The sequence below is a fragment of the Populus nigra genome, chromosome 7 (genome assembly GCF_951802175.1).
Source record: "Populus nigra chromosome 7, ddPopNigr1.1, whole genome shotgun sequence".
In the NCBI taxonomy this organism is placed as follows: Eukaryota; Viridiplantae; Streptophyta; class Magnoliopsida; order Malpighiales; family Salicaceae; genus Populus; species Populus nigra.
In genome coordinates this window covers 2013492-2028557 of record NC_084858.1, presented here as the reverse complement: position 1 = coordinate 2028557, position 15066 = coordinate 2013492, and the positions used below count along the sequence as shown (strand labels likewise).

General features: G+C 32.0%; 1 protein-coding gene and 1 long non-coding RNA gene across 2 annotated transcripts in view; both read right to left on the bottom strand.

Moving 5' to 3' along the window:
- The window catches only part of LOC133698957 (uncharacterized), an 89821-nt gene that overhangs the window by 20626 nt on the left and 54129 nt on the right, over window positions 1-15066 (bottom strand). The gene's annotated exons all lie outside the window — the stretch shown is intronic.
- LOC133699074 (uncharacterized) lies at window positions 6401-10753 on the bottom strand. The gene is made up of 3 exons (XM_062122210.1): window positions 9336-10753; window positions 7725-8395; window positions 6401-7619 (listed from the first exon to the last, which is right to left on the bottom strand). Exons 1-3 carry the CDS (start codon window positions 10412-10414, stop codon window positions 6598-6600), a joined length of 2772 nt encoding a protein of 923 aa, XP_061978194.1. The 5' UTR covers window positions 10415-10753; the 3' UTR covers window positions 6401-6597.

The following is a 15066-nucleotide window of genomic DNA, read 5'->3' as shown; positions in this document are numbered from 1 at the left end:
TAACCTATCAAATCAATAATCAGACAAAATTAAATCAATAATATCCTATTTCGTAAGGTGAATTACTGAATAATAATAATAAAAAGACTCCAAGATATGTCATGTTGTGCAGATTTAAGGTAAAACTATAAGATATTGAGTATTTAACATAGTATATTAAAATAATTTAAAAATATAAAAAAATAATGTTTTTTTTTAAATTGAACCCAACAAAAACTAAGAATCGAAAAAAAAAAAAACAAAGATGGGGACAAAATCAGAGATATACACTGAATTTCAGGAAAAAATAAATAGACCGTAGGCTTTATAAATCTTTTACATGATATACAGTAGCAACTTTGAGTGATTAATGATTTTTTTTTATTAACATAGATGTTGGGTCTAGTTTGCGTGTATCTTGACTAATTTTATAAGTTCTAAAGTTAATAATCATTTAAATTTTTAATAATTTTAAGATTTATAAGATTCAAACCAGTAATTTATAAAAAATAAATCTAAAATTTAATTACTAAATTATACCCATCGAGATTGTGGTTAATAATTTTTACTTTATCATGAATTGACCAAGAAAATCTCACGTAGAAACTTGATATCTTCGAGATTCAAAATCATGATATATGTTAAGGCGGGATTCTTTTAATCATCATGGAACTTTTGATGTACGATACAATATCCTTTCTAGAAAAATAATTTTTTTGGTTATTTTTATTCAGCTTAAGAATTTTTTTCTATTCTATATTATTATATATTTTTTAGTTTTTTTTTATTTAAAAGGAATAATTTTTCTATTTTATTTTTCCTATTCGGGGGGGTGGTGGTCAATGATCATGGCAATTTGGTGTGGTGAAGGCTGTCTGGTGGGTGTGATGATAGCAACGGATGGGCAACATGCATCTAAATTCTAGCGAAACAGACCAAGATCATGATTGCTTTAAAAGGCACCAATACCAAGTTTGACCCATTCATAATATTTTAGATGACTTCAGTCCCAAATAATATTTTACTACGCACACGTATTATTCTATTTTTATTTATCTTATTCTTAGATTTTTTTTTCTTCATGTTTATGTTCTAAATAATCTACTTTAAGTTGTTCTATACTTAACAATGTTACAAGAGACACAAAGTGTTAAAAAATCTAAATAAAATATTTTTAGCATAATTTCAAGGAAAAACCTAGAAATAGTATATTGGGACAAGTTATTGAAGCTAAGAAGTGTAAATTCTAATTGCATAAGGAATTCAATTTGAACAAGAAATTTTAGCGGGATTAGAAATGGTCAGAGCAAATCTGTCAGACTAAAGTATCGTGTAATATTTAGATCATATCTAGAGCTAAAAATAAAATTTTGATTCGATTAAAGTTGAGCTGAAAACTAGACATTTCAAGTTTTTAATCCATATATGGTATAACCATTAATTTGTATAGACAAGAGAGAACGAAATCTTTGGAGTTGAGTTTGAAATCTGTCAACAAACTTATTAATGATGCGCAAGTTCAGTCTATCTTTTATGTTGAGATGATAACATGATAACTTATTAATGATATGGCAAGGGTCTTACATGACCAGAAATCCCTTTAGAATCTTAAAATCAATACACAAGTCATTACAGTCATATTAGTATAAGAAAGCATTAAAATAATCTAATTAGAAATTAGTTATTAATTATTTACTAAGAAACTTCTTTTTCTTCTCAATTATATATATAACCAATCCTAACCTTTAGGAAGTAGGGGATTACGTTAAAAACATAGGAGAATAGAAATAGGGGGTTTTATTGTTTTTGGAATTTTTTTTGTATCTTTTTTCTTTTTTGAATTTACAACAAGCTTAATTTTTTTTCCTAAGAGGTTAGTACTTTTGAATTTTAAATTATCATAAGGATTTGTGATTAAAATTATTCTATATCTAATTACGATACATTAATATTGTATGTTTTTTTATGATTAAATCTAATGATTGATGATGTAAATTCTATATGATAAGCACATATGTTTTTGGTTGTAAATCTATTGCTAGTTGATTAGTTTATGTAAGATCCAAGACTAATTAATTTAAATAGCAAAAATGTTAATTCAATTTTTAAACCCATGTTTGATTATTTGTTACTTGAAAAATATAATTCTTGATTAAATTACTTCTTATGCGTGTTTAATTATCATGAATCAATTACATCCATCTCAATATTAATACTGTTACATAATAATTAAATCTTGCATGTTTAATAAGGGTTATTATACAATTACTGTTAAAAAAAGAGTAAAAATAGATAGAAAAATTTATATGGTTAATTTATTTATGATCACAAATCGATTATTAATATTTAATTATCATTGAGGAAAACATCTTATAAAGTAAAATAAATTTCTCTTTATTTTTTACATTTTATCGATTTGTCTTTGATTTTTCAAATCAATTTATTTTGTTTTCTTTGCTTTTTAAGTTATTTTTAGTAATTATTTTAGATCATAAGCAAAATTTCCCTTTTAATTACTTATCGTTTAAATTGCATATTAGTTGATTTTGTCATATTAGCATATTTAATGTATCTTTATTTGGTTTGTTTTAATTAAAACTTAAATAGCTTGTCTTAATTGATTGAAAAATTAAGTTTTAACATTTTTATTTATATGGGGTGATATTTTTATTTTCTACACTACAAATCATTAATTTTAAGGATTTAAATGTACGTTGACATTCATCATTTGCCTGTGCATATAATTTTAATTTTTGTTTTCTAATTTACGTAATCGTTTCGTTTTTTCTTCTTTTAATTTGGATCAAGACCTGGTTCTGCATACCATGTTTATGACCAACAGTCAAATTAAAAGATACATGTAACTGTTGAATTTGACAGAAAATAAGAAAAGAGTGTCAGGGAAGACTAGAAAATTATCAGAAGCTCCCGTTTTGCCTAACACCTGTAAAACATATGGAGTGGATGGCAGAGAAGACTAGAAAATTATCAGGTAACTGCATGGGAAAAGTTTCAGCATCCTCACAATACAATGAGTACTGACTCTACTGAATGTTGCGTTAATGAAAACGGGATGTACAAGTTTTTTAAAACAACAGAATCTGCAACATTGTGCAGTAGCTCATATATAAGCTTTCGCCATTAACATTGATTGCACTTTCTGACCACCCAAACTGGTCCCATTCGCTTGTCCGGCCGTGACAGTGGAAAAAAAAATGGAAATCATCATAAAACAAAGCTCAATATGCGTTGAAATAAGAACAACCTAAGAATCAAAGACTTGTGCAAGATTGATCTTATGTATATGGTGATACAAGATTGTTTTTTTGAAGGGACCGGGCCTCCCGACAGCTAGGGCCTCTACTAGTCCCACAAGAAGCTCATCGTGAGCTGCATCATCTCACAAACTATTCTGTATCTCACGACCATTTCTATCCTCTGTAAAGCATGTGTAGAGAGTTATTAGTAATATTATTTTTATTTTATTTTTTTGTTTTTAGGTGAAAGGGCATGGGTTGCATGACAGAGTAGAAATCATCTCCTTGAAGCCCTGCCTGCTCAAAATCATCGAAGGTAGGTGAAGCTCCTTGCCAAACTCTCTCTCTCTCTCTCTCTCTGAAAATAATTAAAATTTAGAGGAATTTACAACTTTTTTTTATATATATATAAATACATCCAAAAGAGCAAGGAACACTGAGCTCTAATTGTCGTCTTCTCCATCCCATCATCCCAACCAACTGTATTAAAATAATTTGGACACAAAAAGACAGTTCTCAGCTCTTATTGGAGACTCCCGAGAGGCATTTGGCTTGTCAATATCGCTATGATGCCATGCAATAATTTCCATCCATGGTATCAACGTTGTCATATTTTGCCAGGATATAAAAATTAGTAATCTCCTCCAATTCATATTCACCATCACCTTAATGTTAATCAGAATATCATCATCATCATCATCATCATCATCATCATCATCATCATATGAAATCTTGACTATAATGTTTTTCCTCTTAAAGTCAAATTAATCTTCATTTGAACTCATGAGCAATAAGAGGCCAACAAGCTCATCATATTTGAGTGTCCTCAAATCTTTTGACTCTTCAATAACCATTACTTTGGAATCCCAATGTCTGGGTAGAGCCCTCAAAATTTTTTAGGTTTTTTGACTATTTTTCTCAAGATTTTATAACTCATTAACAATGGTGACAAACCTTGCGCTCGTCTCTTTGATGCTTTCGTCGAGCTCCTTTTTGAACATCTCAAAATCTTGTATATATTAGAGTGTTGGTTTTGGATTCCTTTAGTTGTGTTGTTTCTGTACGAGCAACCTCCCACATCTTTCATATCACATGAGCCTTGGTAGTGTGCAGATCCTTCTCAATTCCTTTAGCTAGTTGGCCATGATCTTCTTTCTTAGATGGATAAGTCTTATTCAAAAGACTAAGGCTCTAATACTAGTTATAGAACTAAAAGTCAAGTTTAGAGAGGGGTGAGTAGGTCTTTAACAAATAAAAGTAGCATTTATATAAATAAAACCAACACATCTAAATTTAGAGTTTTTAAATCTTTTATGTTATTATACTTCAAGATGTTTTTAAGTATTTTCAGTATAAGATAGAACTAAAAATGGAAGGAATAACTTTTTTTCAACCTGGATGATAGAACTTTAGAAACAATTTTGTATAAAACATGCACAGACATTGTTCTATACTGTGAAAATCCGGTAGGTAGCTTGGGTTTCGTAGAATTGTAGCTTGGTATGCAATAATATAACCAATGGAGTTTACAAGAAAGATGCTTATGATATGCAAGTGTTATTTGGTAGGATTTAGGCTCTACTTGGTTCGTTTTGGCTAGATTTTGGTCAATTCTAGGATTTTGCAAGTCAAATTTTCTTTTTCGGCTCTCACTTGATTTTTCTCAAGTTCCCTCAACCTAACTAGGTTTCTATGAACTCATATACATGCGTGATGCTTCTAAGATCTGTTTAATATATATAGATAGCTTCATACTCACCTTATTTAGCTATTTTACAATCATAATTAATTAATGCAACCAATTTTTTTTTATATATATATATTTTTCAGTTTAGCTCTTATTTTTTTGATTTGTTTTTTTTTTAAGTTATTTTTCAATTCAATTTAACATTTTAATTGAAAATTTTTATTTGCGATCTAATTAATTTTTTTTCACCCTCAATTTTTTTTAGATCCTTTTATGTAATTAATTTTTTTAAAAAATTTTAAATTTTGATATTTGATTTGTTGAGAATTTTAATTCATGGGATCTTATCATTTTGCACTGATTTTCTATAAGTTTACATAAAAAAACACATTAAAAAAGCATGTACATTTAATATTTTTTTAAAAAAACATTACACTTGAAACGAAACACGAGTTAAATAGCTAACATTCTTATTCTATGAATAATCTCTTGATGTAATGTTTATTTACAATCTAATGTGTTAAATATATTAAAAGTATTTATTCTATGACTTAAATAATAATTATCTTCTCAAATGTAATAAGCCTTTTTATTGAAATTATACTTAATTCTCATAATTACCATAAGTATAGTATTAATTAAATTACGAAGATGTCATATAATATCTTACCGTATATTAAATAAATCTACTATACAATTCATGATATTCACTTATTAATTAGGAAGTGTATGATTTATAATTCTTTTTAGAGTAGTAAATGTAATATAATATAATATTTGTCATTATTAAAATTACAAGATAATTGTTCAAGTTACTGAGTGATATAGATTATTATGAGATAATGAATAAAAGTTTTTTGTAGTTTGTAACTTAAAATTAATGTAATTATATTGGTTTTAAATAACCATAGAAATGGTCACATTTGATGACATAGATCTTTTTTGGGGCTATGTTTGCACCGAAGTTCTAATAAAGTTTGATTATTTTTGTATAAAATGAATTTTTTTAGATTTTTAGATTATTTTAATGTGCTGATATAAAAAATAATTTTAAAAAATATTATTTTAATGTATTTTTAAATAAAAAATATTTTAAAAAATAACTATTATTACACTCTCAAACTTCCTCTTAAAACTTCCTCTTAAAATTTACTATTTACTGAATACTATAGATGAATATAAAATTTAAACTGGTATAAGTACAGTCCATGTCCATAGCAAGCTCATCTTGAATTGTTTACATCAGTCTATTATTAGAGTGTATTATAATTTTTTATAGTGTTTGAAATTATGGTAACAATTATTTTTTTAAAAAAAATATTCACTTTAAATATATTAAAACTTCCATGTTTTTTGGTGTTTGCGGAACTAGTTGGCTTCAGAAGCCCGGCCCAATTCCAGAGGGTTATTGTCTTCCATGTTTGGAAAGAAAGTTAAGACGTCATTACCGATCAAAATCAAGGCCGATAACAAGGGCTACTGAAATTGAACCATTGATTGGGAAATCCAATAAAGGAAGAAACTGCAGTCCTCTTTTGAATCCAACTGTTTCCTAAACTGGATAGCTCAAATAATCTTGTGTATGGACTATAGACAAACTATAAAGCTCAGAAAAATGTTACAAAGATTTAAAAAGAAGAAAAAAATTTAATCAATCACCTAAATCTTCAGTCATCAGAATTTTGAGCATTGCGTAGGCAGACCTGTTTCATGATCCACACTCACAATTTCTGTGGCATTGTCGCATCTGAGGACGTCTTGGCCCAACTTAGCTCCAGCTGCTTTTAGACCCTTAAGCGAAACAGGCTGGTTGAACAAGTTAAGTGATGGCAATTTGGATGCTGGAGGCAACCTGCCATCAGGCAAAAAGGATGTAAAATCTTCCTTCAGTAGAGGCACCTCAAAATCTTTCTTGTCATGCTTAACAACGTTGTCCTTTGCACTAATGTGAGCCCCTGGTTCCATGTGATTAGTTGAAAAGCTTGCCTGGTTTGGAAAGTTGGGATAGAGACTAACATATCCTCTGAGGTACATCATGTCAATGAGGAACTTCTTCCATGAAGCTTGCCATCCATTTGTTCTTGACTTTGGAATCTGAACTGGGTTTGCCTTGGCGTCTTCAGTGAACCTCATGTTCATGTAAACATAGAATTCTCTCCATTGTTTAGGGAAGAACATTGCACCCCAACTGCAAGGTAGTTGGTGTAGATAAGGTGTGTTAGGATGGATCCCCTTGAAGAACTCAGTTGCATTCCATTTAGGCCTTTCTTTCACCACCTCCACCAATCTAGGCGTGTAAAGCGAGATGGAGGAGAGCTGAGGCAGTGACACTTGAGGATCATAGTGGTAGGCCAGAAGAGCATATTTGATCCATAGATAGTAGAATGGAGAGACTTCAATATCATCCTCGAGTAGGAGGCCATAATCATCATCAGAAGAAGGGTACCAACTTTCACTGACTGCTCGAATGAGGCCTCCTTGGATGATTCTTCTTCTGAGGGTCTTAGGACCATGAGGCCAATCGAATGAGTTCACCAATCTTATAGTTTCCTCATCAACTCTACTGTCCATGTTGAAGCTGATGGGGATTTCATCCCCCAAATAATAAGCATTGCTGAGAGATTCAAGAAGTCTTGTTAAGGAAGGGGCACGGTTTTGGGTGATTATGTTAACAGAAATCCGCATTTTATTCCAGTCTGCATCGACAAATTAAAGTGTATGGTCAGTCATATCCATAAAAAGAAAGGTTCCACAATATAGATCATAATTTCAAGGGCAGAAAAGTGAGGATGCATCCTTACTTGGCAAAGCAGCTGATCTTAGATCAGCCATCCAAAGAACCTTTGATATAGAGGGCCTTGGAAGAAGAACCATCGTTGTGCCATTAACATTAGTCTCTGTCGCCATTTTCAAGGCTTTCTTCACATTAGGATCAATGTCATTCACTGTGATCACCACACTGGGATTGTGAATTTTGATCAATCCTTTCATACTCGAGTACACTGCCTGCATCACTGGCACTTCCGAGTCTGATATATCTGACTGTGCCCCAACCGCCAAATCAAATATCCTGAATCTTCTCTCTTTGCAAACCACTTTAGGCCAATTAAGAGCAGTTGCAGCATCTTCACAAGGGCAAAAACTGCCTCCAGAGATAGCAATGTATGCCTTCTTGCCAGCAGTTGACCTGAACTTTTCAAGAAGTGGTGCAAGTGCTTTAACTTCATCGACCGAGTGGGCATAAAAGAGTGCATCTATTTTTTGAGGGTGCATTGCTGCCCACTGAGTCACATAACCAGCAGACAGTGCTTTCCACCACTGATCATCTCGGACTTGAACTATGTCCTTGAAAATTACAGTGGTTTCAGAAACATAAGCAAGCCTGTGCTCACTATCACCCCATGTTTCCTTATCGTTTGGATCAACTGGAAGCACAAATGAACCAGCATTCCTGTACTTCTGAAGCTGGTAGCTGCATATGTTGGATAAAAATCATAACATTAGAAGCTCAATCAGGAAGACAAAAGAATAGTAAATCTAAAGGAAAAAAACAGAAAAAAGAGAAGAAGTTGGATATCCAGAGAACCACTTTTCTCTCATATTGAGAAAACTTGCAATTCTTCTACAATCAATTATCATGATATACCATTTTTACCATCACTTGTTATTTTGGTAATGGTTATAGCAGTTAAATGACTTAAAAATTACATGGATAACCATAGTTTCAGATTTGGAAACCATTTGCACATTTCCAAAAGCTAAAAAATAATAAACCATGACTGATGTATTGGTGCACCCTCCTCCAACCTCCACTGACGGTACACTTGAACTTGCTCCTATGTCCTAACCAAACTATTCCTCCACAATGTGCAGATAGTGCTACAGAGAATCTCAAAAGAGAAGTGCTAATTCCAACACAGTTATTTTCATTTCATTTATCAAATTAAACATGTAGACAGGTTAGTGGATACAGAAATACCAGTGGTGGAAACAGGATACAGAGCATCATCTCGAAGTGGAAAATATTATATTAACGAAGTTCAGGATAGTGACTAACAGAAGAAAAGTTGGCCACATCTTTAAAAAAGGAAGGCTAGTCTATGAAGATTCTTGTATTGAAAACTCATTGCATCTAATAAAAAACCTGATTTTAGGTATAAAACTTCAAATGCTTGCCAATATACTACTGAACAGGTTACCAACTCAATAAAAGCTCAATAATACTTGCATGAATGTTTTATAAAAATTGTTACTACTAGCTTAAACCAATATTGTTATTAATGTGAAGAAAGCGGGGTGACTCCTAGAGATCAAAGTTTACAGGAACCCATCACTTTTTTTTTAATTTTAATTACCGAATACAAGTGATCAAAATAAAACAAAAAATTGAAATGTAGTAAGAATGGTCATACCTAAGATGCAGATCTTCTCCTGTCTTGAAGGTCATAGGTGCCTCAACGAATAGTGTCTTAACAAGCTCTGCAGATAAAAACCATGAACTGGAAAGAAAATCCACCTGCACAATTTTATTAACTGTTATATCATAAGCAGGATCAGGCAAATAGAGCCCTGCCTCTTTGGACCGGAACTTTCTGTAGCTAGGGAATGTGAAGTCCTTTTGCCTAAAAGGCAAAATCCTTCCTATGCTGCCCAAAACTGAGTTCTTGTATTTTTCCGTCCCTGCTACGTGCGATAATATCTGTAGCATTTTCCTGCCTGGAATCATGTCATCATCAACGATATATAGAAGATCGGCTTCGGTTTGTAAAGCCATTTGGAACCTTCCATAATACTTGAAATCGTAGCTAGAACTAACGAAACTGATTCTTGAATCATTATAGCTGTCTACAATTCGCTTTAGTGAGAGCTCATTCGGGCTCCCAAATGAAAGTACCCAAACATGGTGGAAAGGAAGTGTCTGGTGAAGCAGAGAATCAAGCTGTGCGCAAAGTGTCTTTCTCTTGAAATGGTTTAAGATCACTGTGACCTTTGCCTTATTGGGTCCTCGCAAATCCCACTTAGAATTCATTGCCATTAGCTCAGACAGTGTTTCTGTGCCAACGGACTTCCTTTGAAAATCCAATACCTCATCATACAGCTCTCTCTTCAACTTAATCATTTGAGAATCATTTGACTTCTTCTGCTGGAAATCAATCTTTTCATGTTCGCAAACTTGTGATGGATTGATTGGTTGGATCTCTGCTCTGACAAGATAAGCAGCTTCTTGGTATCGACCAAGAACGTGGGGTGGGATAATAAATTGCTTCCATTGCTGTGCGATTCTGGTAGCCCAGGTAAAGTCTGGTTTGGCTCTTAAATCTATTGTAGGGCTCATGTAGTATAGTAAGAAAGTTGCATAAATTGCAAAAGCAAATTGGAGACAAGTAAGAGCTGTAACAAGCCTAGCTGAGGGAATCCTATGTAACTTGGACTTGGCCTTCCCTCCAACATAATCACAAAGCATCCCTTCCAAGTCATCCCCGCTTTTCATAGTCGAATTCTGGATTAAGCCAATATCTTGATTTCAATTAAAATGAATGTTTACCTGCAAAAGCAATCAAATTAACATACATGGAACTTAAACCATTATTCATACTTAATGTCCAACTTTTGTATAAGCATTTAAACTCGACTGTATTGAAAATATGCTTCAAATTAACACCAGACTTGATTTTTTGCCAACCAAACAGCACAAAGTGTTAGAATTTCAGCGTTGTAGCCAAAGAAAAGCTCAGAATAACCCTGGTCCAAAAAGAGCAAGGAAAGACCAAGCAAGAAGGCAATGAAGAAGTTATGTCGATGGTGTTAGTTGAAGTTTGTGTAGTGACGGATCCTGTGCCTTCGTATTATATTTATATGAATGAATGGAAATGTAGCAAAAAAGCGCAAGAGAAGCACCCCATGAGAAGGGCATCCAGGGTCACACGGTCTAAACGTTTATATTAATATAGTATCATTATTACATAAATTTAATAATATTCCTGTTAATTTTTTATTTTGTTAAATAAGCTTGCGATGATGATTTTATTTAAAAATATATTAAAATAATATATATTTTTTATTTTTTAAAATTTATTTTTGAATTTAAAACCGGTTTTGATGCCATATAAAAGGGCTAACCCTGCGTTTTTGGTATTCCCTAGCTACGCACTCTTAGTCTAATCTCTCTGGCATTAAACAAGATCCCAGACAAACTGAAAACGAAACTTGTATTTTCTAAAAGAAGAAAATAAATAAAGCTCATTAACTAACAATTCAAATCCCAAGAGATTAATTAATGTAAAAATAGACAAAGAAAAGACTTCTAGTACAATCAATGTCAAACTCAGGTCCCTAGATCCTGAGCACCTCTGTCCAAAACCAGACAAGATGAATGCAAGAGAGATATATATAGTCCATCGAGGACAAGAAACACTGAAAGAAAACTACTTAAGAATGTTAAGACAGCAATACCTTGTCTACAAACAAAGAAAATGATCCACAGAGCACAGCCTACAAAGAGACCTTTTCTTCACCAGCAAATGAAGCACACTAAAAGCTACCAGAACCCTCAAAATTTACACGAAAAGAAAGAAAGAATGTAATCAATCAATGGCTAATACGAGGCCGCGTAAAGTTGCAGAGAATGAAGGTGTTAGACATTGAAGATTTGAGCATAGTATTTAACTGGATTAATACATAAGCAAGTAGTAGAGATGATTATATATACGTGCACATATATTGATATATTGCCAAGTTTGACTTAGCATGTAGATACGTCGAAGAACATGACAGCAAACTTTGCTAATGGGCTTTTGCCCAACTTTCTCAAGTTGAAAGCAGCAAATCACAGAATAGATTCAATTGGCTTGTGGGACGGAGAATTTGAAAAAGTTTGGTCATTTTCTCATGAAAGAAAATGGGATAAGTTTCGAATTAATTTGTCTTAATTCTTCTTCTCGTTTTTTTTCTTTCTTTTTCTTCCGGCACAGTTAGTCAACTCCTGTTTTTACAGGTGAGTGGCCATTACAGTTGCAGAAGATGGTCACCAGAGAAGAACAATATCCCTGATATTAAGAAAATTATTGTGCGAGTAACTAATCCAAGAAGATATTAAGCTATATTTAAGAACTGGGCTTCTAAGAAAACAATCAAATTGCGTTCAGAGGATCAGGATACCAACCACAACCCTAAAAAGAAAAAATGTTAGATAAATTAACCTTTATTGTCAAACAACCAAATGGTGAATTTGTTAGATAAAGATAAATAAATGATTTTATATTATTCACAAACATTTATTTTCTTTGAATTCATTCAATTAACTCCCATATTCTTTGAATATATTCAATTAACTTTTATTGTGAGATGATTCTTATATGTATCAACCTAAGGCTTAATAATGTTATACTACATACATACATACATACATACATACATCCCATTATATTATAATTAGGATTTGAAGTTTTGAATATCCTGTTGATAGGGTTATGAACTATTTGACTGTCATCTTAATTTTTTAGTTAATGCTCGTGCGATATCACATGCCATGCAAGCATGATCTCACACTCGTGCGATTGCCGAGAGCATGAACATCATTAGTAGCTACAATAAAAAAAACCCTTCATTGCTAGAAGATCCAATTCTCTCTCAAATTTGCAAACGAATCACTGAATTTAAGCTTTTTTTATTTATTATTATTCTCGCTAGCCAATATCCAAAGTCCAAACCTGTACAAACCCTAAGAACGGTCAACCATCTTTGCGGCAAAAAGAAGGCAATCAAAGCGTGGAAGATCGAGCGCACTAGGACGTTTTGACTTGAGCCAAGTACTGGCAAACTTTGACAGGCCAATTCTGGGGCTTTGACAAATCTTATTAGTGATTCAAGTGGAATCCACATAGGCTTAGATCGATGCAAATTCCGTGTAAATAGTATTTAAATGGCCTAACAATTAAGAATATTATGCATATAGATCAAAGACTTAAGGGTCCATGCCCAGTCCTTGTTCCACACACACACACACACACGTATTGCTTGCTTAATTTATTCTGCCCTCCATCGGTCAATACCAGTGTGAAGATCTGGTCTTATTTAGTGTGCTTTAATACATAAGTGGACTGGTACCGAATTGATACTTGAGGCATTTCACATGGGTTTTCTCTTTGAAACCCTAGATATGGACTCGTTAGAATTCTCCATACATAAAGAGTATATACCTGATTTTAAACATCAGCAGTACGTAAATGGATGATCGTCTAGAGATTTTGATGTGAACAGAAGAGATGCTTTATTGGCTGACCTGCAATGAAGGTCCAAAGGTTAATATTTTCTCATTGTTCACTTTAACACCCGAGGCCGACGTCTAAGGTTGGAATCAGAAATTTAGGATTGAGGAAGAATAAGAAAATAATTAATTTTTGGGATGCAAAACTGGTAAAAATGAAGGGTGTTATTAATTAAAAACTTCCAAACCAAAGGGTGTTATTAATTAAAAACTGGTAAAAATGAAGGGTGTTATTAATCAAGTCAATATCAACCAATAATCTTGAATTTTAGCCAATTAATAAAATCTTGGCTATAGTAGCTCTCTCCTTGTACAAGAAACCGCTAGTCAATTCTTTCTTAATCTTCGAAGAGCTCATTCGTACAAGAGCATGTTACACTCTTCTGGCAGTGATATTAAGAGTAATATATAATTTGATGTACGCAAGAGACTGTTTGTATTTATAGAAAATCAACAAACACAAAGCCTTGTGGTGTTTTCATTGTAGCAATATTTATTGTTTACTTCCATAAATTATTGTAGATTGAAATAATAATTTTTTAAAAAAATTTTAATTTGGTCCTCAAACTTTTTCTTTATACAATTAAGTTTTTTTTAGCCCAAATTAGCACCAAATTACATTTTTTTAAGGAATGGTTGAATTGAAAGATAAAGAACTAAAATGCAAAGCATATATAAAATAGACGGTGTCTTAGAATTTCAATTGAAAAGTTTATTTTAGTCCCTTATTTTTTTTACCTATTAGGTAGACAATTGCTTTAGTTTTTCTAAATTTAATTTTGGTGCCAAAGATAATTTTTCTCATTTTTCATTTCCTTTTTTTGTATTAGAAGAGAGAGAAGGTCACCAAATTTTGACTTAAAAAGAGAAATTTGTCGTTATCGATGATTATGACAAAAAAATAATCAATTTTTGTGTCCATGGTTCCATTTCATTAGTGGAGTTTTCCCTTGTGTTTTTTTCCTTCTCCTTTCTCCGAGAAGCTAGATCTGATCGTGTGAATAATTTTGGCTTCGGGTTGAATTTAATTTTTTGGGTTTATTGTGGGCATGGATTATCAAGGTGTTTAGAATATTATCTAGATGTTTTGAGTCAACAATAAATTGAAAATGAGTTTTAAAATGAAAAGGAAATAGAAACATTGATTTTTCAGCGACCCATGGTTCCAAAATCTGCAGAAAGCAAACGACGTGTTGTATGTTGTCTTTTTTATATATAAAAAGCACCTCTTTATGAAATAATAAAAAAATAGGCTCAAACATGCTAGCTGAGCTGTTTTGTTTTAATGCCTAGACCCACGAGGTTGGTCTATTTTTTTATGTTTAGTTTTCAAAAAAATTGAGAAAACAAATTATTGTATCTAATTGAATTCTTTATAGGATGACGAGTTTAACAGGTCAATTAATCCACAACATTTAGATTATTATATACTTTTCTTTGTTTAATGCTTTTTATGTCCCTTAATGTTTTTTAAAAGATACAATTTCACCCTTTGTTATCAATGATCAATTTTTGTTTCTTAAATCAAACCTTAAAGAATGCAATTAATCTTTTATTGTCAATATATAATCTACCTTTTCCTTCCCATCCCCACGTGGCTATCATCATTTTTTGTACTTAAAAAAAAATATGTTATTCAATGCAAAAAAAATATCAAGTGCTTTTCTTATCGTATAATTAAATGAAAAATAATATCTAGGATAAAAAAATACGATGATATACATGACTTGTGTTGCGAGTTTCTTGGACTCGAGTTCACTTTGTTTTTTTAATTAAATGTTGTTTTATATCGATTTCATCTTTTAATATTGAGTTAATTTGAGATTGAGTTTTCTAGTTTATTTATTTTTCAAGATTATCCCATTTTCCAAACATTA

Excerpts from the sequence above, each read along its gene's own strand:
- LOC133699074 (XM_062122210.1), bottom strand. The coding sequence starts at position 10,414 with ATGAAAAGCGGGGATGACTTGGAAGGGATGCTTTGTGATTATGTTGGA. Across the intron at positions 8,396-9,335 it reads GGAGAAGATCTGCATCTTAG|CTACCAGCTTCAGAAGTACA; the intron begins GTATGACCATTC and ends CAACATATGCAG. Across the intron at positions 7,620-7,724 it reads AAGATCAGCTGCTTTGCCAA|ACTGGAATAAAATGCGGATT; the intron begins GTAAGGATGCAT and ends TTGTCGATGCAG.